The 25,970-nt window shown below is 41.4% G+C and overlaps 1 protein-coding gene across 1 annotated transcript; it reads left to right on the top strand.

Annotated features, from left to right (window-relative positions):
• Positions 1 to 8,546: 8,546 nt before the first annotated feature.
• LOC102517723 (T-cell surface glycoprotein CD1a) lies at positions 8,547 to 16,413 on the top strand. The gene is given in 8 exon segments (XM_014551954.2): positions 8,547 to 8,675; positions 13,212 to 13,288; positions 13,600 to 13,866; positions 14,498 to 14,712; positions 14,714 to 14,777; positions 14,983 to 15,261; positions 15,583 to 15,673; positions 15,846 to 16,413. Coding segments are annotated over 7 exon segments (1,020 nt in total). The 5' UTR covers positions 8,547 to 8,675; positions 13,212 to 13,227; the 3' UTR covers positions 15,889 to 16,413.
• Positions 16,414 to 25,970: the final 9,557 nt, after the last annotated feature.

Here is a 25,970-nt window from a genome sequence, read left to right as displayed (position 1 = left end):
ATTTACTCTGAGGCCAGCATCTCTCTACATGAAAACCTTAGGAAGAAATTACAAGAAAAGAAAATTACACACCAATATTTCTTAAGAACTTTGACACAAAAATCTTTAACAAAATTTAACAAAATCTAGCAGTATTATAAAAAGGTTATTATGTGTTCACCATGTGGGTTTTATCCTAGGTAAGGAAGATTGGCTTAATATTTGAAAATCAAACATAATTCCCCTCACCATGTTTAACAATATAGGAAAATAATCAACAGATACAAATGAAAAATTGGAAATATTCGATACCTCTTTATGACAAAAACTCCCCGTTTTTTTCCCCCCTAAAAACCAAGGATAAAAAGAAACTTTCCCGATTTGATAAAGGACATCAACAAAAACCTACAACTAAGATTACACTAAATGGTGACATTATATGCTTTTCTTCTAAAGATTGAGATCAAGGCAAGGATGTCTGTCCTCACCATTTGTATTCAACATTGTACTGGATGTTCCAGCCTTATTAATTAAAAATTAGTTTTGAAAATTGCATCTCTTGGGGAGTGATGGAAATGTTAGCTATCTTGATTGTGGTGGTGATTTCATGGGTGTATACATCTATCAAAATTCATCAAATTGTACATCTGAAATATGTGTAGTTTACTGTACAGGAGCCATACCACAATAAAGGTGTCTTTATAAAAGAATTCGTAAGGCAAAAGAAAGAAGTTAAAGCTGTAAAGTCTGTAAAACAAGACGGCTTTTTTTGTAGGTGATATGATAGCCTATGTAATAGAGAACATATACTTCTGAGTCCAAAGTCTGAATAGTTAGTATACAGTTTGCAAAGTTTGCGGGAGAAACAAACTAGAAATATAAATAAACCAATCTGGAACAAAGGAATATCATCAGCTATCTCATTTAAATTATATCAATGAACTAAACTATTTTTGCTTTGCCTAAATTTTAAAATAGATACAAAAGGCAGCAAAACCAACACAAAATAAAATTTATAGTGGAGAAAACTGCATATAGTAACATTTAGATTTGTACAATTCAATCTGAGAAAATTGCATTTTGGTGGAAATAATGGCTACACAGGAAAACTCACAAAAGTAGAACATTTGGAGGTAAAATTCAACATTTGATCTCCCAATTAGTTTATTTAACATGTATAATTTTTTCACATGAAAAATAATTGATTCCAATGAACAAGATTTTAATAAAATATACATAAAATTGGGAAAAATAGAATTTCTTTATAGTATTTTTAGAATAATGGAATTAAATTGGTTTAATGGAATTTACTTGGTATATTTTCTCACAGATATTTTAATTTGAAGATTTAAGTAGAGGAACTCCCAAAAGCTGGCATAAATAGGATTTTTAGACTCCCAAGACATCATAGGGAGCTTATTTAAGGCTGACTGTGACTATGGGAAAAAATATGGGGGAATTAGCCCAGAGTCAGATAAAATCCTCCACTTACAGCAAAGTCTCATTACAAAGCTGCCCACATCAATGTAGTTTAACTTACAAGGTACCAAAGTGAGTTTGCCTGCTCTTCTTAAAGTGACAGGTTAAGATAAGGGCCCAGCAGATGAACAGCTGTTACTGCAGGTGACTGTATATGCCCCGAGTTTTTGATTCAGAATGGAGTGAAGCTGAGCCACGTAGAGTTTTCAGAGCAATTTCTTTTTAGACACCCTTAAAAGGCTGTAACTTGATGCCTGCCAATGTCTATATTTCACCACTAGATGTCACTGGGAGTTAAACAATTACTGAGCAGACCGTGGCATATTGGAAGATTTCCATATTGCTCATATAACCTGATGGTTTCAGACACCTCTTGTGTCCTGCCTCACATCTTCTCAGCCCACTATTTTCCCTCTAGCCATTACTAAGGCAGCTGGTTATAGAACCTAACTTCAGCTGCGCTGCGTATCTTTTGCATTTTTGCACTAAGGCTTTTCTCCTGATGTGGTTGGGCCACCTGTGAGAAGCTGCTTATCACATTTGGATGCTCAAAACTGCAAGTGTAGGGTAATTAACACACCATGGGGCAATCCTTGATTGTTAGGGGACAGGGGTCATGGCTATGGGCTCCCCTCATATCTCTCAGGCTGACAACACGGGGACTGAGTCCGCGTGACTGGTCCGAGGGTTCTAATTGCATCAGATGTTAGCTTTCCATAGTGGAGGTCCCTCTGATAACACACCATTGTGCTGGCTTTCTCTACTTTCCTGTTGTACCCAGTGTCCCACTCCTAATACCTGGTATCGTGTCCCAGAATAAACTCGTACCTATAAATCTCCCCTTGTCAGAGTTTGCTTTGACTTTCTCTCCTTTCCTATTTTAGATCTGCTTTCTGGAAGGAAGCTAAGAATAACCCACAACCCTGATAAAGAATATTTCCAGCACCCAGAAGTCTCCTTCACAGCTCCACTTCTCAGTCTGTCCTTTTAAAGACAACAAATATTCTGATCTCTGTGACCAGAGTTCAGGTTTTTTTTTTTTTTAAATTACAGTCAGTTTACAGTGTTGTGTGAATTCCTGGTGTACAGCATAATGTTTCAGTCATGCATATACATACATATATTCCTTTGCATATAATTTTTCACTAAAGGTTACTACAAGATATTGAATATAGTTCCCTGTGCTATATGGTAGACACTTGTTTATCTATTTTATATAGAATAGTTAGTACCTGCAAATCTCGAAACCCCAATTTATTCCTTCCCACCCATCTTCCCCTGTTGTAACCATAAGTTTGTTTTCTGTGTCTGTGAGTTTGTTTCTGTTTTGTAAATAAGTTCATGTGTCTTTTTTTTTTTTAGGTTCCACATATGAGTAATATCATATGAGTATTTTTCTTTCTTTCTGGCTTACTTCCCTTAGAATGATGATCTCCAGGTCCATTCACATTGATGCAAATGGCATTATTATATTCTTTTTTATTGCTGACTAGTATTCAGTTTTATATATATACCATAACTTCTTTATCCAGTCATCTGTTAGTGGACATTTAGGTTGCTTCCATGTCTTGGCTGTTGTAAATAGTGCTGCTATGAACATTGAGGTGCATGTATCTTTTTGAATCAGAGTTGCCCTCTGGATAGATGCCCAGGACTGGGATTGCTGAATCATAGGGTAAGTCTATTTTTAGTTTTTTGGTGACTCTCCATACTGTTTTCCATACTGGCTGAACCAAATTACATTCCAACCAGCAGTGTAAGAGGGTTCCCTTTTCTCCACACCCTCTGCAGCATGTATTGTTTGTGGACTTTTTGGTTGTTTGTTTGTTTGTGGACTTTTAAATGATGGCCATTCTGACTGGTGTGAGGTGATACTTCACTGTAGTTTTGATTTGCATTTCTCTGATAATTAGTGATACTGAGCATTTTTCATGTGCCTGTTGGCCATTTGTACGTCTTCATTGGGAAAGTGCTTGATTAGGTCTTCTGCCTATTTTTGGATTGGGTTATTTTTTTTGTTGTTATTAAGTTGTATGAACTGTTTATATATCAGTTTAGTTTTGATTCTGTTTTTGAATTTTATGTAACTAGAATCATACAATAAGACCTAATTTTGTGTCTGCCTTCTTTCACTCAACATTATTTCTGTGAGTGTTATTCATGTTATGGCATGTAGCAGTAATTTATTATTTTTCATTGCCATGTAGCATTCCACTGTATGAATATATCACAGCTTATCCATTCTATGGTGGATGGACATTGGAATTATTTCCAGGTTTTACCTATGTTGAATAATGCTGTTTAGTTTTTGTTTGTTTGTTTGTTTGTGGGGGAGGTAATTAGGTTTATTTATTTTTAGAGGAAGCCCTGGGGATTGAACCCAGGTCCTTGTGCATGCTAAGCATATACTTTACCACTTGAGCTATACCTTCTCCCCTAATAATGCTGTTTAGAACATTTTTTTGTGCATGTCTTTTGTGAACATAAACCCTCATTTCTCTTGGGAATATACATATAAGTGAAATTGTCAGGTCACAGGTTATACATATTTTTTACATTTAATAGATGCTGTCAAATAAGTTATCATAGTATTTGTACCAGTTTACCTTACATCTTCTCCACATCCTTACTCATGTTTGATATTATAACCCTTTTAATTTTAACCATTCTGGCGGAGGTGTGGTGTATCCAAGTGTTATTTTGGTTTGGGTTTCTCTGTTGACTAATGATACTTAACATACTTTTGTGTGCTTATTAGCCGTTTACATACACTCTTTTGTGTAGTACCAGTTTAAGATTTTAGCTATTTGTGGGTGTATGTTTGTGGTAGGGAGGGGAGATCAGTCTTTTTCTTACTGAACTGAAGTCCTTTGTAATTTCTATACACTAGTCCCTTGTTGGATATGCGTTGTGGACATTTCCTACCAGTATTTGGTTTACTTTTCACTCTCGTAAAGTGGCATTTTGATGCAAAGAATTTGTTGTTAATGGGATACAGTTTATTGATTATTTTCTCATTATGACTACTATTATATACTCTTGTAAATTATTTACCCCTGCCCCAAAGTCATGAGATTTTCTCCTTATTCCTTGATTCTCAAACTTGAGCGGGCATTAGAATCATCTGGAAGGCTTTTTAAAGCACTTGCTGTTGGTACACAAACCTCCAGGCTTTCTAATTATTTAGGTCAGGGAAGAAGCCCAAGAATTTGCATTTCTTACAACTTCCAGATGGTGCTGATGCTGCTAATCTGGGGATCACAGTTTATAAACCGTTGTCCTGTTTTTCCTTTGAGAAGCTTAACTATTTTACTTGCAAAATTTATATCTACCTGGACTTGATTTTTGTGCATGGTGTGAAAAAGGGGTAAAATTTTATCTTTCCAATGTTAATTAATCGATTAATAACACTGATATGCAGTACTAATTATGTTGTAATTTAAGTGTCCATGTATATATATATATATGGATGGATCTGTTTCTGGAGTACTTATCCTGACCCTTTCTTCTGTAAGTCTATCTTTGTGCCTAATCGATGTACCAAAGTAATCTGAATTATTGTAGGTTTGTAATAAATCTTGATACCCACTAAAGTGACTCTTACCACTTTCTTCTTCTTCTTTAAGTGCATCCTGTGAAAGAAGAGGAAAAACATGTTTATCTTTGGGCTTCATAAAGAAAGGTCAGAATTATTTATACATTTTAGAAAACAGAGATGTCTATTGAAATGTATACGCTGGGGCAACGATCATTAATAAGAAAACAGTACAGAATTATAGACTTTTGGGAAGTTAAAGGTTACTTTGATAAGCCATAGCAAGAGTCTCTGAAGTCTAGATATTTATAAGTCCTCTGTTAAGAACACACATTTGAAAGTCAGTAAGACTTTGAAAAGTAAAAGAGGTAAAATGAAGAAGATTTTGAAAAGGGAGTATTTCCAGTGTTATGGGATGAATTGTGTCTCCATGAAATTCATATGTTGAAGCCCTAATGCCCAGTGTCTCAGAACGCAACTGAATTTAGAGATAGGGCCTTTAAAAAGGTAATTAAATTAAAATGAAGCTGTTAGACTGGCTCCTAATCTAATCTGAATGATATCCTTATAAGGATCTTGGACTTCTGGCCTCTAGAACTGTGTAAATTTTTGTCGCTTGAGTCTCTCCATCTGTGGTACTTGTTACAGCAACACTAGCAAACTAATACATCTGGTGTTGGCAAAGTTTTCTTCTGAAAGATTCATCAATAAGCAAGATGTCGACTGAAATAAAATCACACACCGTGAGAGCTGTGAGTTAAGTTTTACTTGGGACAGAATGAAGACTAGAGCCGGGAGACAGCATCTCAGATAGCTCTGAGGAACTGCTTCCAGAGGCAGGTGGGAACTCAGTATTATATACGATTTTAGTGAAGGAGATACGTGCAGTCAAGCACACATTGAGGCAGAGGCTTGCTGCTAGTCACGAGGAACAGATGTCACTATTAATGATTTTAGTGCTTTTTTAGATATGAAGAGGTGCAAGAATTAGGGCTCATAAAATCTTCCCCTGAAAATATCTAACTATCTGAGGGCCTGTTCTGCCAGTTTTGCCAGAGCACAGAGCGCCTCATTCCTGATCTCCACCCTGAGCGCCTTGCAGGGAGGGATGGAGGTCAGCGGCTGCTGTGGCTCGTGATTTAATCCAAGCGGAGGTAGACGGCAATTGCCAACGTGATTCAGTCCTTCAACCCTTGTAGAGGCAGATGGCAATAGTGCCAATTTTTAGATGGCAAAGGTAACAAAGTAAACAAGGGCAAAAGCAGTGCAGGATAGTAATTAAACTTTGAGGCAGCATTTCAGAACATAATAGGGAAAAATCAAAGTCCTCTTAAAATGGTTTTCGTAAGGGATGCTTTTAAGGAGAACCTTGAGTAAACATAGAGCAAAGAATGTCTTTGCCTACTTTTTACCTGATTATAAGGGTCCTCACAAAATAAACTGAGGTTAAAAGGGTATTAAATGCAATTGGTAAAAGAAGAGGCACCTAACTGATGTGTAAACTATTATCCTTATTGCCTAGTGATTCCTGAAACAGGTGAGAACCATGAAGCAGTACGGCCAAGAAAACGGTCTCTGATTGCCCAGGAGTCTCATCAGCATCTCACAGAGGAGCTAGAAGCTGATATCTAACACACAACGTGTTCTGTGTGGGGCTCATCACGTAGGTTCCATTTCAAACCTTCTTGATACCTTTACAAATTTCCGAATTAAAAACCACATGAGGTCTTCTCCTGGATGTACACAGTCTCACTGCCTCAGTCCTGCATGAACTGCAGCCTACATTTTGGAGCTCCAAGTGAGCAGGGCCATGTGAGCAGCGCGAATACAGGTAAAATAGATTTAAGGAGGCACAGAGCCCCTGTAGTTTCTCTCCCAAGAGAATTATCATGCTCTACATTTACAGTTGATTTACAAGTTTCTTTCTCTAGAGTGTGAGCTTTTGTCTTCTACTCTTTCTCATCTTAGTATTTAGCATGCCCCTCGGTATTTATTCAATACTGATTGAATGATTAAGAGAGAACTGAAATCTAAGAGAATTGATTTATATTCTAAGTTACCTGCATCTTTGAGCTGCTTTCTTTGCTGTGAAGAATGACGATTATTTCTCAAATTCATTAATTTTCTTTGGAGATTTTGTCTTTCCTGAACCTAAAGATTAATGGCTTTCATTAATTCTGGAAAATTCTCAGCCATTACTTCTTCAAATACTTCCTCGTCTCACTATGTATTTTGTCTTCTAATGAAATTCTTATTAGGCTTCTTTTGGATTTCATTTTAGCCGTCACATTTCTCAACTTCTTTTTTTCATATCCAACAGCTCTGTAGCTCTGAATTGCACTATAGGAAATTCTTCAGATCTCCCAATTTAGATATATTTTAAAATTGCTATCTCGTTTGGTTGCTTAATCCACGCATTGAGTTTTTAATTACAGTATGTAGAATATTTATTTCTAGAGGCTTCATCTGCCTGGTAGTTTTGATAATGTCTCTTTCTCTTCTGGTGTTACTTCTTTTTGTATCTTTAAGCTTTTAAGATATCGTTTCCTCTATGTGTGATTTCTTGAGAGAGCTAAGCTATCGTTTGTTTGCCTGCCTCCTTCCGTTCATGATGAATCATTTCTGTGTTCTCTAATTTTGGACTGTGGCCTCATATTAGGAAAGACTTTCTGTGTGGGAATCCTTTGCAGCTTGTGTTGGAGGTGGTTCTCTTTGCTTTAAACTTCACCAAGTGTCACAGAGATATCACAAACTTGGAATCACCTTTTACTTTAACTTATTGGATTGTGTATTCCAGGATCACACAAGTAGAATATTTTTGAGCTCCAATCTCAGACTTGTGATTAATTGTGAGTAATTCTTCGAATGAGAAACAAACAAACAAACAAGCCAATATTCAGCGAATACAGAGACAGGCGCACTTCTTTCCATGTACAATTAGGTGGATTTTTTTCTAGTCCATCTTGTCACTGAGATGAGAGTATAACAAAAACCTTGGCTGCAAATTTCCCTTTGTTTGCCTGGTCTCAAGGCCTTATCTCTTGATCTAAGTGACCACAATAACCAGACCCCTAGGAAACCCACACAACGCTGTGTGTGCCCAAGTGTCAGTTTCTGTCTCCCTCTCTGGCTTCCTGTTTCGTCTTTGGTTCCCTAGGGGGTTCCCCTTATTTCATCATGAGTGCAGCTCTGTATTCAAAAAAGAGTTGAAAGGCATCTTAAATCTTGCATTTTGGGGTCTTCGTATTACATGTCTTTTCAAGTTACGCAGTGTGCCATCTAGCCAGAAATAGCATCTGTAACTGTGTTTTATATATTTGCACACGGAAATTCAAGCATCGCATGAGAAGACCATGCTTTAGGTTCGCAAGTGAGTCAGAAAGGAAGGACTGAGATTAGATTGAGTGGGTAGGGACCATGAGAAGACGGAGAGGAGGTCCCGAGGGCTGAGATAGAGGCTAAGTGGAGATGACTGGGAAGACATGGAGGAGTGAGAAAGAAGGAGGGAGAAGCAGGGTGGGGGAAGAGGAGAGCACACGGGGGGGGAAGGAGCCGCAGGACAGTGAGACACAAGAATGCTGGAGCCAAAAGTCATATTGGAAAATATTCAGTTCTTCAACCCAGCCGTTTTCCAGATAAGGAAACTGAAGCCAGAATGCTGATGTGATTTCTCCAATTCATTGTATCCATCCGGGGGTTCACCTTAACTCCCAGTCAGGAGCTCTTTTTAGTGGAAAAGATTTGCTGGGAGTGAGAGAAGCACAGACTAGATGCAGGAATTGCTGCTGGAGGCCTGAGAGGTGAGAGACACGCTCGACACAGAGTGGTAGGGAAACGAGGTCTGTGCAAGGCAGACGGTAGAAGAGAGTGGATTTCTCCAGCAGGGGAGGTGAGGTTTCTGTGGGTGGGGAAGGGGGATGTCTGGTGAGTGTGTCAGACCCTGTGGGGAGGGGCGCTCACATCTGGGTCCTGAGAAGGGCTTTCCAGGGGAGGGAGGAATTCAAGAGCTGTGAGGGTGTTTGGAGGAGTATCAAGTAAGAGCTGTGAGAGAGAACAAGAGCATGCTGGTGGCCTGAGCACCAGTGAATGGAGAAGAAAGACCCCAGGGAGGTCTGGCAACACAGGGAGGAAAGCTGGACTCCTGGGAATAGCTGAGATGGCCTGCCTGCCTGAGTTCTAATCAGGGTGTGTCCCACCCATCCCAGTCTTCTCCTCTGGGGTTTTCTGGTCCAGGGAGCACACATCAGCAGTGACCTGTGTAGCCATCTCCATCTCTCTCAATTCTTTACTTTTCTCCCCCATCCCCCTGCCCCCATTTTATCTCTCAGTGTTAGCCTCCAGTTCTGCCCTTTCTCAGCAACCCCAGTTCTCAGTGTCCCTCAGCCAGTTCCTGGGAAGCCCCTCTCCTTTCTCCTCCTTTGAATCTGGCCCTCATCCACCACAGCTGAGTGCACAGTCAGGAGTGGAGCTGGCTGGGAAAGCGAAGGTCCGCAGTGGGACCACAACCCGAGTACCAGCTGCTTCCTCCTCCCCGATGGGGAGCAACTCTGCCCACAGGCGCTGCGCTCACGAGGCTTGTGGCTCTGCTCTACTTCTCTTTCCAATCTCTTCCTCCTCCCCTCCCGCCTCTGCCTCCCTCCTCTTCCTGTTCCTCTTCCCCTCCTCCTCCTCTTTGCTTCCCCTTCTGCTCCCTCCTCCGTCTGTTATGTCCCTTGGTGTCTCTGACCAGCTCCCAACCCATTGATCCCAGACCTACATTCCTCATTTAACTCTCTCCTCTCCCCCCTACTCAAACTCAAACTGCCTCCTCCTCGCTTTTCCCAGTCCACACTGAAGGGCATAAGCCCTGGTGATTACAGAATTTTAGGGGACCCAGTGCAAAATATAAATGTTGGGCCTCATACTTATGAAGGAGGAAAAAGTGCTTTTAATGATTCTAAAATACAAACCTAAAATAGAAACCTTTCTTTTTTTTTTTTTTTTTTCTTTTTTGAGTTTAGCCTCTCTCTCTTTCTCTGTCTCCCTCTCTCTTCTCAATCTGTCTGGTGGAATTTTCTGGTTTATTTGTTTCTTTTTAAATTGAAGTATAGTCAGTTACGATGTGTCAATTTTTGGTGTACAGCACAATGTCTTAGTCAGAGATGTTTATTTGTTCTAATTTTGCTAATGTCACTCTCTCGGGCAAAGGGAGTCTCATAGGGCAAGTGTTGACCCTTTTAGGACACCTGGTGGCTCCACTCCCTTTGTTTTTTTTGTGTATGTGTTTAATAATTTTTGGTCACTTCCTCCATGCCTGCTACCTGCTCGGGAGAAGGAGTAGGAGCATTATCTGTATTCTGGGTCAGTCTCATTTAGGCGGATGCATTGGCTTTGAGTTTTGGTGTTTGGACCATCTAAGTGTTCCTTAATAGTTGAGGTGCAGCCTCTAATAGTTGAGGAGAGGCTGTTTTACCTTCTTCCTCCAGCTGCTGTGTGTCTTCACCTGTGTCCTGAAGGCAATAAATAGAGCTTTTAACCCTTGCACCCCTCCCCGCCCTCTCCCTCTCCAAGTTAAGTCTTCCCCATGTAGGAGATGGGAAGAAAGATCTGGTAGGTGCTTCCTGCCTGTCTCATGCAGTAGCTGCTTTCAAACCTCCCGCTTGTGCCGTGAGAATTTCTCTGTCTTGTACAGGAGCCCCTGGTGAGGTCCATGGGAAAAAAACCTAGAGATACAAGTGAGTTTCTCGCGTCTATGACTCTCAGGGGTTCTATATACTCATGTTTCCTTTAGTAATTTGTTAACAGTTTTAGCTGAATTATTCTTACTGGCCTATATAACATTGAGCATCTGTCCCAAGTAAGCAAGGGTTTGTAACCTCCGTTTCCTTGGAGGAGTCTGTCTTTCCCTAGATTTTGGGTTATTTAGGTTTCCCTGATACTTCAGTTGTTGTGATGGGTTCGAGGAAAGTTGTGATTTTGGTAACCCAGCTTGTAAAATTTGCAAATATTCAAGTGAAGCTCTTTGTAGCTTTCTATGTTGTAATGTTAACTTTCCAAAATGTTTTCTTCCTTGAGTAAGCATGAGATAATTTCCTTTTACTTATAAACCAAGAAATAACAAAATAAATAGCCAAAATACATTTATCCAGATGATAAAAAGCACAAACGATTATTTAAGAGCCTTTAAATAGTTATAAACACCATGAAAGAGGAAGGCCAGCATGTCCAGGAGAGACCAGCTTGGGGTAAGGCAAACATGGAACTTTCAAGCAAGACCAGTAAGAAGAGAATATTGGATAAATGGTTTCCAAATATTCTATTAACTTCACTTCCTACAATTATCAGTGTTTTTTCACTATAGACGTTGACCCAAAACAAATGGACTGACAAATATTTCTCCAGCAAAGACAGGTTTATTCAGAACCAGCAGAGAGTTGCATTTTGGGGTCTGCAACCACGGGGAGCCACGTGAAAGCTCGAGAGCTCTCCCTTCAGGTTTCTCAACTCTACTTAATTGAGATTTTTGTTTATTCATTTTTCACATCAGTAATAGGTGATTTACAGCAGGACCCTTTGGGTAAACTTCATGCTTACTAGCATATACTTTCTCCTGAGTAAAAGTGTATAAGTTTCTCATTTTATCAAGTAGGTTACAAATAATGCTTTCTGATGTCTTTAAAATGTTTTTATGTTGGAGATCATCCTAATTTTAAAAAATATTGGATGCCTTTACTGAATTATGCAATTACTCAAAAATATTCATGGAGCACATATCACTTGCTAGGTACTCTGTTAGGTGTTGGGGGTCCAGTAAAACAAGGGCTGTTAATAATGAGAAAGCCACAAGCTCAAAATGGCATCACTTGAGCTAAAGCCCAGGATACCAAACCTAGATTCAATACATGACTTAACTGCAGTTTCAACCTTCCCCAGAAATGTAAACTTAATCAACCAGCTTGGATGTTCTGGTCAGCACCAAGGAGGTCATCTGTCAGGGAGGCCCTCTCCTGTCCCAGGGGAAGAAGAAGCAATCTGCATGATAAAGTCCTTGCCAGCTCCCTTCCTCCTCAAAAGATGTCCTGGCCAAAAAATTATCCTTTCTTTTCTTTTCCACTTCCTTTGTCCCATAAAAACGTTCCATTTTGTACTGTTTCTCTGTGTGGTGGATAGGATGCCCAATTCATGAATCCCCGAATAAAGCCAATTAGATCACCTAGTTTTCTCAGTTGATTTTTTTTGTTGTTAACAGGATATAGATCTAACACCCCAAGGCAACATCTGAAGTCAAGATCCTGAGTGGGCAAACAAAACTGTTAAGGGTCACCTCTTCAGAAAATATTGTTTCGAGCAAGCTTTTATTTATTTATTTTTCGTCTAGAGTCTAAACATTATAAAAAGTCTCAGCACACTAAGATTTATATTTCTTGTTTTACGTGTTTTTATTCCCAAGTAGACTAAAAGCTCTTTGAATAAAGTGATTGCATTGTCAACCACTTTACGTTCACAAGTGTAACAAGATGCTTGAGTCCAGGCTAAGTGGCTGTTTGGTGAGTGAGTATCTGTCGATGCAAGTCAAAGACAGGGCGTTTTCCTGTGTATGTGCCAATGTTCCTGTGGTCTCTGTGATGGCTACTGGTCCTTCTCTAAAATTAATGGAGAATATGTGACGGATTATTCTGTTTCTCAGGGCGATCATAAGGGATTCTGAAAAAGCTAATAAAGCAAACAAAAGAGAGTAAGAGATATGAATGAGAGGAGGAGGGGGTGAGAAAAGGGAAGAGAATATCTGAGGAAATAATCAAAAAGGCAGAGAGAAAGACAGAGGGACAGAAAGGAGCAGGGGATTCAGAACCTTAGTCAGGCTGCTGGGGAGACATTTAGTTTCATGCCTGTATTGTATGAATGAGAAAAGAGGCCTTAAAGGTACATTGACTTTTCAGTACCACCTAAGACTTGGTCCATAGCAGTTAAATTAGAGGACGGTGAACAGGATGGAAGCTGATGACAATAAGAGAAGCTTAAAGCCATAAAGGAGATTCAGGACAGGAGCAGAAATGAGCATCTGAGTAGGTGGTGCAGGGTTTAGGGAAGGAGCAGGCTTTCTTTTTTTTTTTTTTTCAGACGTTGACTAAAGGGAAGGTTTGTCTGTTGGTAGCAGAAGGAAGTCAGAACAGAGGTATTGTGGGGTAGGTTTGTTCAGAACAGAAACCAAAGACCAATTTTCCTGAGCAAAAGAAAGAACATCTGCACATGAAATGCTGTTTCTGCAGCTTCCATTGCTGCTGGCTCTCCTCCCAGGTGCTGACAGCGAGGACGGTAAGAGCTCTGGCAACTGCCCAGTTGGGTGCAAGAAGGGGTGTGTGTGTGTGTGTGCCCGCTCATGTGTGTGAGGGATGGTTTCCCTAACCTGGAGATTGAGAGGATCAGGTAAGTGCTCACTCCAGCATCCCTGACTCGAGGTCCCTGTGCTCTTTTGAAGGTTGTATACACCAGATGGGACCCTGAGGCAGGCAAATGTCTATGGTTTCACTCTTCTTTAGATACGAAGTTTCCCCTTTGTGGCACCTTTCTTTCTCCATTTTCTCCTTCTCAGTGCTCTTTTTGATCTCTCTGTTCTTTTCCCACAGGCTTCCAGGAGCCAGTCTCCTTCCACATAATGGGGATCTTATCCTTTTACAACCGTTCCTGGGAACAAAATGTGGGCTCGGGTTGGTTGGGTGAGTTGCAGACTCAGGGCTGGAATAGCAGCTCTGGCACTATCATTTACCTGTGGCCTTGGTCCAGGGGCAACTTCAGCAACGAGGAGTTGACAGAGCTGGAAACGCTGTTTCGTACGTTCTTCATTAACTTTGCACTGACATTTCACAACCGTATCATTCAATGGCAGCTTAAATGTAAGTTCAGGTTCTTCAGTGGGGATTGGGGATATGGGGTGTGTGTGTGTGTGTGTGTGTGTGTGTGTGTGTCTCAATGAGTTTCTTATTCCTCTGAGAAACAGCCTCCACTCATTTCTGAACCTTCTCTCTCCCTAGCGTACCTCCCTCATTGACCGCAGGCTTGTGCTTTATCACCTTCCCTGAGTGCTCACCTGTGACCGCCCCTCTCCCTGGTCTCCAAGCACATACTCTCAGCTTCCTCACTCTATGACTGATGCCTTAAGGTGTGATTTCCTCCCCCATTTAATCTCTTCAACAATCTCTGTCTATGCATTCAGTGTAACCTAGAGCATTCCAAACAGCCTAGATTATTGTAATCCCATCCCTCTCACACTGAGCCCTTCCTTATTCTCTCACTCACACCGTTTACATTGTCTTCTTCAAACACTTTGCGCCATCCTTTTTGTCATTCATCTCCTGTATCCCTAATTACCAGCAAGTTCTCCTTTCTGAACCTCTGATCAAACACATTTTTGCTTTTTGTTCAAATTTTCTAAACTCCTCCCTTCTGCTTCTTTAATTTTTTGATGTTAAAATTTTATTTTATCTTTTCACTCTTTTCCTCTAATTTACAGCCCCTCTTCCCCAGATCCTTTTGATATACAGGTAGCAGGAGGCTGTGAGCTGCACTCTGGGGAAGCCTCAGCAGGCTTTATGCAGGTTGCTTATCAAGGATCAGAGTTCCTGAGCTTCCAGAACAATTCATGGTTGCCCTCTCCAAAGGGTGGAGGTAGGGCTAAGCTTGTCAGCAGTCTATTCAATTTGAACAAAGGCTTCCTAGAAATAGTACACAGGCTGCTCACCTGACACCTGCCCACGTTTCCACCTGGGTCTTCTTGATGCAGGGAAGGCACATCTCCAGCGACAAGGTCAGTCCTGCACCTGCCCTCCAAGAACTTTCTGTTCTAAAACCACCTCTTCCCACCATGCCCTTCCAATTTAGGACAAGAAGGAGGCAAGGGGGAGAGGGGATAATGGGTGGCAGGTTCCTAGAGGTGGGAAAGGGGTGTCTGTCTAAAGTGACCATAGAGTCTGCCTCAGAGTCCTCATCTGTGTCTCTCGTGTCCTCGGCAGTAAGACCAGAGGCCTGGCTGTCCCCTGGCCCCAGTCCTGGTCCTGGCCGCCTGGTGCTGGTTTGTCACGCCTCTGGCTTCTACCCAAAGCCTATTTGGGTGACGTGGATGCGGGGTGAACGGGAGCAACAGGGCACTCAGAGAAGCGACGTCGTGCCTCATGCCGACGGGACGTGGTATCTTCGGGTGTCCTTGGAAGTGGAAACCAGAGAGGCACCTGGCCTGAGCTGCCGGGTGAGACACAGCAGTCTGGGGGACCAGGACATCGTCCTCTACTGGGGTGAGCAAGGACTGGGGCGCCGGCTGGGAATGGGGGTAGGTGGTCCTTGAGCTGAGCAGGAAAGCCAGATGAAAAATTGAAATTTTAGGAACTCCAGACCCCAGAGGAATACAAATGAAAGGTAGGAATATGAGAGCCCCACAGACATAGGAAGATGTTGCACTTAATGAAGGAATCATCTCTGAGGGAGAAGGAGAGAAGAAATAGGGAGAAAGGAGACTGGGGAGACAGACCCTGGAATGAACAAAGGAAGAGCAGGGACATGCAGTGAAACCGAGAGTGGGTTTGAAATGACACCGTTGTGTGCACCCTGATCCACAGGGCATCGCAGCTCCGTGGGCTGGATCTTCTTGGCAGTGACGGTGCCCCTGCTGCTCCTGGCAGGTCTTGCGTTTTGGGCTCGGAAGCGCTGGTGAGTTCTTCGTGTCCATCCTTCCTGCTCTTTGCCCCACTTCCCCACTTGTCTGCCCATCTTTGTTTTCTCTCTCTTTCCTCAGTGCTCCTCCCCCCAGCGCCCTTCCCTCTTCCCCCTCAGGTCTCCCCTCCACCCCATGTCGAGTGACTTCCATCTCTGTTCTTCCCAGGACACTCTGTCAACCCGCAAGCTCTCGTCTCCCTTTGGAATGAGATCCCAGCAGCTCAGGAGCTCAGGATGTAGCTAAACACAGCCCGGTGATGCTGGCCTTAAACTCTCCGTGAACAGCTTTTCTTGTTGTTGTTGTTTATTTCTGCTTAATGATCAGTTGTCACTGTGAGTGAAGTGTAATTTTGCGCCTTTGTGGTTCTAGCTTGGGTTATGGGCTTTAAAATTCAAAATTTAAATTCCAAATGCAGGAGACCCTACGGACACTCACATATTCAAACATGAATGGATTATCAGGCATATTTCAGATGTCGCTTCCTCCAGAGAGCCTTCCCTGATTCACAGGTGGAGGCAGTCTCTACCTTGTTGAACTCCCATCACAGTTTAACTGGACCTTGCTAAATCTCCTCACTTCAGACCCTTTTTTGTGGCTATTTAGTTCTGTTTTTCCCCTTCTAATTTTTAAGCTTCTTGACAGCATAGCGCATAGTCTTTTTACCATTTGTATTCTTGGCAATGTGTCTTCCCTGCACTTAATACGTTCTCAATTAAAATCTGTGCTGCACTTATGCCGAATTTATTTTCTTTTAAAATTCTTTTCCTTCCTGTCATCTTTGTAGTAGTTAAGACATTTGTTCCTCTTCTGGTTAAATGTGTTGTCACTCAGCCAAGAGACTTGGCACTTTCCTAGTTCCTTACTGATTTCTCTAAGGAGAAACACAGTTGTGACTCTGATTGTTCTTATTATTTTACTCTTGAGAACTATTGAGGTGACAATATTTTTCCAAGTATTGTAAAGAAAAAGAGGAAGACAGAATGCAGTCCTTTATTATTCAGGGTGGCTCAGGGACAAGGAGCAGAGTTATCACCTGGGAGCTTTTCAGAAATATAGAATCTTGGACCTCACCTTAGACTTACCAAACCATAATCTGCATTTTATGAAATCAGCAGGGGTTTCATAGAGGCAGTAACATCTGAGAAGCAGTGATGGGGTGACGCCTGAGAGGCAGTAGTGTGAGTGTGTCCCTGAAAGAAGATGAGCGATAAAAGAGAACAAGAGTGCTGATGCTCAGCACTGAAGTGAGATCAAGGCCAAGAGATGACATACAGCACATGCTCACTACTCACAGATGTGGTGCTAAAGCCACAGGAGACACCGACTTAGTGAAACCCTTGTCATTGTTCCTAGGGAACATACAGGGTTAGGTTCCAGTGAGCTTCTGGTCACCAGATTTTTGTCAATTAATGAACACATAGCCTTGTTTTATGTGTGTTTCTGTTTATATGTATTTGAAAATGTTTACTTTATTACTTACAGTATTTTTTAATAATAAAACACCTGCCAGGAAGTGTTCACCCTGTTCCCGACCCTGGGCAACAGGATCGTAAATGTGTTTGGCTTTCAGCCCCACAGCTGCACTGTCCTCTGTGCTTTTAAAAACAAACGAACAAAAACCAGTCATCATCTCATGAAGCCACCAGTCTGGCTCCTTTGCCACCTCTTCCAGAGCTTCAGCAGAGCATTATGGATGTGACCTTATCACTTTCTGGATGGCTCCACACACAGATCAGTGAATTTCCTCTCCTTTTGCTGGGTTTCCTGCCCCGTTGATTCATTAACAGTGAACTCACGGTCCGCAACCCTATGACTCACCCCTGAACAAAGCGCATCTACAAGTGTGTTTTCTCCGTAAGGCACATCCCATTCTTCCTGAGCGTGGGGAACCCTGGACAGCACCTCAGCACTCTGCTTCAGGGCCTCCCTAAACAGCCAAATACCAACAGAGAGCAGAGAAACGCAGTCACCCCCCACCCACCATAGATACTTACACAGTCCCAGTTAACCAGTGGGCCCTGGAGGGGCCAAACGTGCTGGTGTTCCTCTCTCCCAGCCTCGACCCCTTGGGCTTGGTCCCTCCCAGGACCTGTAACTAAGTGAGGTCCTGCCAGACTTAAGTCCTGAGTTCCCTGCCCCTTGGGGACAGGAATGGGCATGTCCAGGAGGGCTGGGGGCGGGTGAGATGTTCCATTGTTTTCCCTGTTGTTGCTTCTGTACCACAAACTGTATAAAATTGTTGGGATTTTTGCATAAAAAAATTATTAGAAGTGAAAATTGTATTTTACTTCATAAAATTAAGGCTTTCTCTTCAATAAAGTTTCAACTGAACAAAATTAGCAGGTAGAAATTTGAGGGAAGTATTTGAAATTTTAAAAATAAATTTCATACATATATATAAAATATATTTCATACATATATACACAGAGAAATATGGGAAGGTCTTGAAAAGAGCTCTGAATGAAGTACATTAATAAATGAAGAACACATAGAATACCTTTTGTTGAAATTAAAGTTGCCCTCAAACTCATTGGTAATTCAAGAAATACAAATTAAGGCATGTTGTCATTTTATACCACCAAACTGCCAACATTAAAAAGCTGCAAAAGTACACCAGAAACTGACACAATGTTGCAAACTAACTGTATTTCAATCAAAAAAGAAATAAACTATTAGGCTTAAAAAAAAAAGGAAGAAGCCCAGTGTTTGCAGGGATGTGAAACACATGGACATCCCCACACGTTGATGGTTTTGAGGTAATTCTGGAGAGTTTGTGGTAGTAACTGGTCTAACGATATACATGTTGACCCTGCAATGCCACTTCTGAATGTGTGTAATGGAAAATGTTGACCGAGATCCAGGAGGGACCACATACAAGGATGCTTGTCATAGAGCTTTTATGGCAGTGAGGTGTTGGAATCATGCCAGATGCTCATCTCAATGGGAACACAGAAGTAAAACGAGGTAGATACACACTAGGGGATTTTATGCGGCAGGTAGAAACAACAGACTAGGCAGAGTAATATAGGAGGCCTCTGAAAGAGTGCTGAATGAGATATATTAATAAGTGATGCATATGCAGGATAGTAGCAGTTGTGAAAATTAAAGCTGTGTACATCAAACAATATCACATTTTATAAGAATGCACAGAGGATAACATATTAATACATTAGAATGTGGGGAAGAAAAAGCTATGGGGATTAAAAAATCAAATGTTTTACAGAGGAATTGTCCTCAGAGCTATAAATGGAGGATGATTAACTCAACAATCTACACTTAAGACTCCAAAGACAAAACATACACAAGAAAATAAAAATTGAGAAATGTTTGATTACTGAATTGGGATGATGGGTTGCACCATGAGTAGTTTCTATTGAGGGAAAAATATAAAAATATATAATATTGTATAAAATATTTGGATGTCTAAGAACAGAATCAAGATATCTGCAACCTTAAAACCTTCTGATTGAAAATGTCAGGGTGTTTGTAATCATCAAAGGCTATAGATTGGGACAAACTTCTTTATTTTACCACTGGGTGGCAGTAGAGCTCAAAACAGTTCCAGCATGCTTGTTACTCACAACTTGGAAGTGCGAAAGCCCGCAAATCATCAAACAGCTTGCAGACTCATGCTTAAAAGCACGGTAAATTGTTATTTCTAAAAATAATTGAAAGTTACTTACAAAAACATGCATATAATATTAAAAATATAATTAAAAACGTATCATAAAAATATAGAAATTGCATCCAAGGACAGTAAGTAAGATGAAGCCAACAATGGCATAATTAAGAAATAAAGTGTCATGATACCCTGTACACAGGGTATATGTGGGCCACAAATTACTAGAGGACAGTAAAATGGCCAAGGCAGGATCAATTACATATCCACAGTGCCTAGAAGAAACTGACAAATAAGGAAAAGTACCACTCTTCCTGGTCCTGGGGCCACATGGAAATTTCTCCCATCAGTTCTCATAGAGAAGTAACTATTTGGTGAAGTGAACAGTGTTCTCAGGAACATTCTTTCTGTAAATGTTACGAGGTTCACAGGCCTGTTTGTTTAAAGTCTCTTAAAGGAAGGTGAGCATGTCAGCCTAAAATCAAAAATGGAGAAAGTAAGTCTACACAACACGCAGGATCTGGTCTACGTGTGCTGCCTCCTGGTGTTCTGGCAAACTCAGTGGCAGATCTTACATACTCTGCAGGAATGGGTAGACTCTAAGTCTCCCATAAATATTGTTTATGCTGCACTAATTTGAATTATTTTTTTTAGCAGCAGAGACTTCTAGTTATGTACTCTAACATACACCTTACGTACGACAGTTTTGTATTATCTTTAAATGCAGAGCAGCAACTTCAATGATCAGTGGAGCTGTTGGTGGAATAGGCAATTTGAAAATTTTTTGTGGCTGTTGGAGGTCTACTCAAAGACTTACTGTCTGAATCTCAGGTTTGCTCCCAGGAGGCTGATGGTTTCTGTAGCGAGGGCCAAGATTCTTCTCGATATATAATTTGGTTTTGTTTTAATAATAAAGAGGCACTTCTTGGCCTACCTACAACTCCGTCCATCCTCAGTGCACACCCAGTTGTACTGCAGAGAAAATGCCAGATATGACTTTAGAAAGGGAAATATTTAATATGAGCATGAGCCCTAATTTGGGTAGAAAGGGTCCTGAGACAAACATCCCTGGTCTGTGAACCATGGTATTTCCAGGTGATCTCTTTGAGTTACCAACTGCACATTAATGTACCTTAGTAGATAGATGGGTTGCCAAATGGTGTTATATAGCAAAGCCCCCTGATTGTCTCCTGGAGTCTTTTTTGCGCTTCCTCAAGGATAAATCAACACTCAGTCATTAGCTGGGCAGAGTGAAAGCTACATCTTTTAGGCCTCTGTTTAGCTGGTTGTGGTTCTGCGACTGCGGTCTAACCAGTGCAATGTACAGCTTCTGCAAAGTGGGTGTGAAGCCGTGGTGGGGGCGGGGGTGAGCTCAGCTTCTTCCTTTCCCCTTACTGTCAGCTAATAGGTGGGTCTGATGGAAGGAGCTCTGGCAACCAAGGTTAATAGCTTTGGTTTATGAAATGTTCACCTGCAGCTCTTTACTTTTCTTACTGTAATAACATATATGGATTATGTATTTTTTGCTAAGGTTAAATCAAATTTTTGACAATGACACCCATGTTATCTGTCTTTAATTTCATTTTTATCCGTATATTTTCCAAGGCAAGTGAGAAAATGCAACCAGCCATTCTGAAACGTATTTATGAAAAGAAACATGTTAGAAATCAGGGTGGACTTCTGGGGAAAGGGTAGAGTGAAATATTTTGTAATTCATCTCACTCTGATAAATTCAAAGGAGGAAAGGGAAACTATCGATATTGAATCTAGAGGAGAGCTGTAACTTAAAGCGAAAGCAAGGAAAAATCTACAATTTAGAATAGAGTAAGTTGGAGTAAATCTTTAGCATGATACATTTTCACTCATTTCAAATAAGATGGAAGGTTGACGTCTGTAGTTTAGGATGGTAAGTTTAATTCAGAAGAGAACGCTTGTGTGGGAGCATCCCTGTGCTGTGTGTGTGCCCAGTGGCTTTGCTGGGAGAGCTGGATGTCAAATGAGCACGGGGCACACCTTCCTGCAGGCGATGCTGGCAGCTCTCACCTTGTGGGGAGGTTGGGCTGGAGATGGAGCGGCTGGAGCCAGAACCTGGTGTGAGCTGGGGTTTCTCTTTTTATTATTATTATTTATTATTTAATTTACTTTGTTTTTTATTTGGGGGGTGCTTCTCTTATGTTCAGTGGCTGGTACCTCCCTATTGGGGGTGGGATCAGGTCCCAAGGTGCTGGAGCAGAAGTTCTGAGGTTAGAGTCTGAGCTGCTTCTGTTCCCTCTAAGTGTGCACTTTCCCCTCTCCCAGCAACAGCAACTTTGCCCCCGAGGGGAGTGGTGCCGGAGCAAGAGGGGCCAGAGTGTGCACCGGTGTGGGCGGGGGCGTGCACTGGGCCGGTCCTGGCACACCAGCCAGAGCTCGAGACAGCTCTTGTTCCGCCACATCTGTGAGCACCCGCCACGGCTGCCCTCGCCCCTGCAGACGCAGTGCTGGGTCCGAGTCGCCTCTGTTCTCCCAACTGCATTCTCCCCTCAGCAATGGCAACGACAGCTTTTCACCCTAGTGGGGAGCTGTGTTGGGTCTTGAGGGGCTGGGGTGGGCAGTGGGGTGGTTGAGGGGAAACTGGCCAGAGTCCTGGGAATTGTCAGTCTGCTTCCTCCCTCCCGTTCCTGGGAGTAAGCAAGCATATTTGGGTTCTTCTTCATGAGGGGAGTCTCGGTTTCTTACGGCCATCGTCTAAGTCATCCACTGGTTTTCATACCATCTAAGAGGATTCGTGTTCCTGGTGCCGGACTCCAGGGTGCCCAGTATGTGGTTCGAACCTCTCCCTCCCCAGGGAGGATCTCGGAGCTTATGTAATTGCCCTCTTTTTCTGTGTCTCCTCCTGCGGGCTTAAGTCCTGACCTGATGGCTTCTCTTCTCTTCCTGCCTGACTCTGTGTGGATCTCTTTTCACAGCCTTGGTTGGAGAAGAGTCTTTCTGCCAGTCGCCTCCAATTTGTTTTCAATGAAAATTGGCTCCACATGTAGATGTAGTTTTGATGCGGTTTTGCAGGGAGGTGAGTTCAGCATCCTTCCTTCTCTGCTGTCTTCATCTCCTCCCCTCTATGTACTATTTGTATTTGGCTTTTTATTTCCTGCCTAGCATATGGTTATATGTCATCCGTGTTGCTTCTCAGTGTTATGAGCAGTCTATTCCTTTTAATTATTCGATAGAATTCCATGCATGAATACACTGTATTTTGTTTTTTATCCATCCACTCTTCGATGGTCATTTGGTTTATTTCCAGTTTGAGGCTCTTCAGATCAAGCCATCATTGTTTTGTTTGTTTTATCTTTTGTGTGTGTGTGTGTGTGTGTGTGTGTGTGTGTGTGTGTGTTTTTAAGCTACCTGCCTGGACAAATTCTTTCGGTTCTGGCTGCCTTGCAGTTTGTAGCCACTGATGTCTCTGCTCATTTTTAAAAAATATAGATCTCTTTTCTTTCTTCCTTCTTTCTTCCTCTTCCTCCTTCTCCTTGTCTCCCTCTCTCCTGTTAATCTTTCTCTCCCTTTCTTTCTTTTTCCCGGCCTCCTGGGAATCATCCCTAAGTCAGCACAGCTTAGTGGTAGCCAACGATTAGTCAGAGGTAATGCCTTGACCCTTTAAACTGGTCAGGCGTCTACCTTTTGCTAAGGGGATGTGTGTGGGCTGGAGCACACACTTACCATTAAAGCACTTTACAAATCTGCCCTGGCTTTTACTTTTTCTCTGTGCCAGGTGTCATGTCTGGCCAGGGAGAAGTAGGTAACTGTGGTCCTCTTTCCATCTCTCCTTAGTTTGTGTGCAGCTTTCAAGCCTCCAGGAGTAAGTGGGAGCATATCAAAGTCCACGATGACTGTGCCATTTCCCAGATGTCTTTGTTAACTTTTTGCTGGTCTCTTTTTTGCCTTCACCAGCGTTGCAACCTCAGGAGCTGTACTGTTGACCTTTGAATTTTGCCACAATTGCTATTGTTTTCTACAATCTCCCAGGGCATGGGGCTCCATTGTGGGGCACCGAGTTGGGGGTTCCCTTCTGGTGGCAGCAAGACTGCTGGTCCTCAGCTTACAGCATCACCAAGCCAAGGGAAGGGATGGAGCAGCCCCGTGTTAAGTGGACCCCAATGCTGTTGCTGAGGTCCTGGTAGTTCTTCTTGAATAAGCCCTTCTCAATCTGTTGTATGGCTTTGGTCAATTTCTAGAATTCTGAAATGGCTTATTTTGAAAATTTTGTCCCATATTATCACTGCTACTTGGAGAAAGGATTTGCTGAGCTCCTTACCCTGACATTCAGGATGTCCTACTCCATGCAGACATTTCACAACAAACAAGAGTTTCAGTTCCGAAAAATGGGCAGCAAAATGCCACAAGACATGTAATCACTTATCAAGTTGGTGACAGAACACAAATCAGGGACTATTTCAAGTGATTTTAAAACACAGCAATTTACTTACATCCAGGGGATAAGCTGTAGGATCAGAAAACAAATTGTAAATTATGAAAAATTATATTGTTGGTGGTCAAGCTGTTGCTATTCTAAGACCAGCATAAGCGTACAGTCTAGTGGGATACAGTGCACAGCAGGACAGGGGAACTGTCCAGAGTACAGTGTACAGTGGGGCTGGGTGAGAGCATCATTGTGTTGACTCACTGGGAACCAGGACTTTCTGTGTGGGAGAAGAGAAGCTGATGTGAGATAGATGAGTAAAGCTCTGTAGTTTTAAACTTGAATTGAAAGTGTAAATATGAAACCACAGTATTTATCCCTAAAAATAAGAAAAGGTCCCAGCCACTGAAAAAGCCCAGAAACCAAGTCTGGGATTTTAGATTATGGCTTCCACAACATATTTTCCCACTAAAAGGAACTAAAACACTTTGGAGAAATGGCTAATTTCAAGTTTGGGGAAGAGAATTTCTACAGGATTCTGGAACAACTATGCCACACCAGGAAATCCTGGAGAACTAAGGAATAAAGACGAGTTGAAAGGTCAGAAGTGGCTTGACTTGAAAAGAATCCCATGTCACAGACAGGACAATGTGAGCCTGAAGAAAAACAATGGCCAGGAAAGAGTCAAGCATTTCAAAAGTGTTGAAATCTCATGAGTCATGCAGTCACGCAAAAACTAACTCATTGGTCACCTAGGAGGCTATACAAACAATTCATTCTCTTGAAAACTTGTACATAAATGAAAAGAATCAACTATTTAATCTGTTTTGGTTATCTCAGGGTAATGAGATAGGTATTTAGGAGAATATATCTTTTTTTTTAAGAAATATTGTAAGTTAGAAAGAAGATGTGATGCCTTTACATATCCCCTAGAGAAATGCCGGATCTAGGTCAGTTGTCCTCAGGGTGTGTTCAGGGTGCCTGGGGGTTTCCTGACTGCCCTTTCAGAGGGTCCATGAGTTCAAAACTATTCTTGTCAGAGTACTACGATGTTATTTTAGTGTACATTGTTTCCCAGAGAATTTATGGCATGTAATGTTGCATCACATTGTATTTGGAAGCAGGTATGAAAATATAGCTGTCTTCTATAAGTCAGATGTTAAAAAGGATTGCAAAAATATTTTAAACATTCTCTAGTACTATTAGTATATTTTTATCTTAAGTAGTTAATAATACTATTTAAAATATTAGTTTTTACCTCTAATATAGTGTCTATCTATCTATCTGCCTATCTATCTATTTGACTATCTATTTGACTATCTATTTGACTATCTATCTATCTATCTATCTATCTATCTATCTATCTATCTATCTATCTATCTATCTATCTATCTGATTGTCTATCTATCTATCTTTCTCTCTATCTATCTATCTATCTATCTATCTATCTATCTATCTATCTATCTATCTATCTATCTGATTGTCTATCTATCTATCTGTCTGACTGTCTATCTATCTATCTACCTACCTATCTATCTATCTATCTCTCTACCTCTCTATCTAACTATCATCTAGCTAAAATTCCATCCTTCACACAGTGCTGGTAGGAATGTAAGGTTGTAGAGCTGCGATGGAAAACTGGGAGCTACTCAGAGTTAAACACTGATTTAACCATTTCACCCAGCAATTCAAACGCTAGGCGTAATATCCATAACAGTTAAAAATATATGTTGAAACAAATATTTGTACAGGGATGTACATAGAAGCATTCACAATAGTGAATAGTGAGTAGTGAATGGAAAGAAACAGCCAAACGTCCTTCCATTAATCGACCCATTAATAAGCAGAATGTGGTATATACGCACAATGGATTGTGACTCAGCCAAGGAAAGGAATGTGTGTGATACAAGCTGGATGCACCTCAGAAACATTATGCTAATAAGTGAAAGAAGCCAGACCCAAAAGGGCACATAGTGCATGATTCCCTTTGTATGAGGGATTCCGAATAGGTACATCCATAGAGACAGAAAGAAGATTGTTGGTAAGTAAGAGTCTGAGGTGGAGGAGAAATGGGAGGGGATGGCAGCTTAATGGGTACGGGATATTCTTTTGGGGTGAAAAAAAGTGTTTTGAAAGTTGTTGGAGCTGGTGGTTGCACAACGTAGCAATGTATTAAGTGCTACCGAATCGTACACATTAAAATGGTTAATGTTATGTTATATTTCACCTCAGCAAAAAGTGAATAAGCAATTATGAGATACTCACACTGTAATAT

The sequence above is a fragment of the Camelus ferus genome, chromosome 21 (assembly GCF_009834535.1).
Source record: "Camelus ferus isolate YT-003-E chromosome 21, BCGSAC_Cfer_1.0, whole genome shotgun sequence".
NCBI lineage: Eukaryota > Metazoa > Chordata > Mammalia > Artiodactyla > Camelidae > Camelus > Camelus ferus.
The sequence above is the reverse complement of the archived record's forward strand: the minus strand, read 5'-3'. Positions and strand labels throughout refer to the sequence as shown.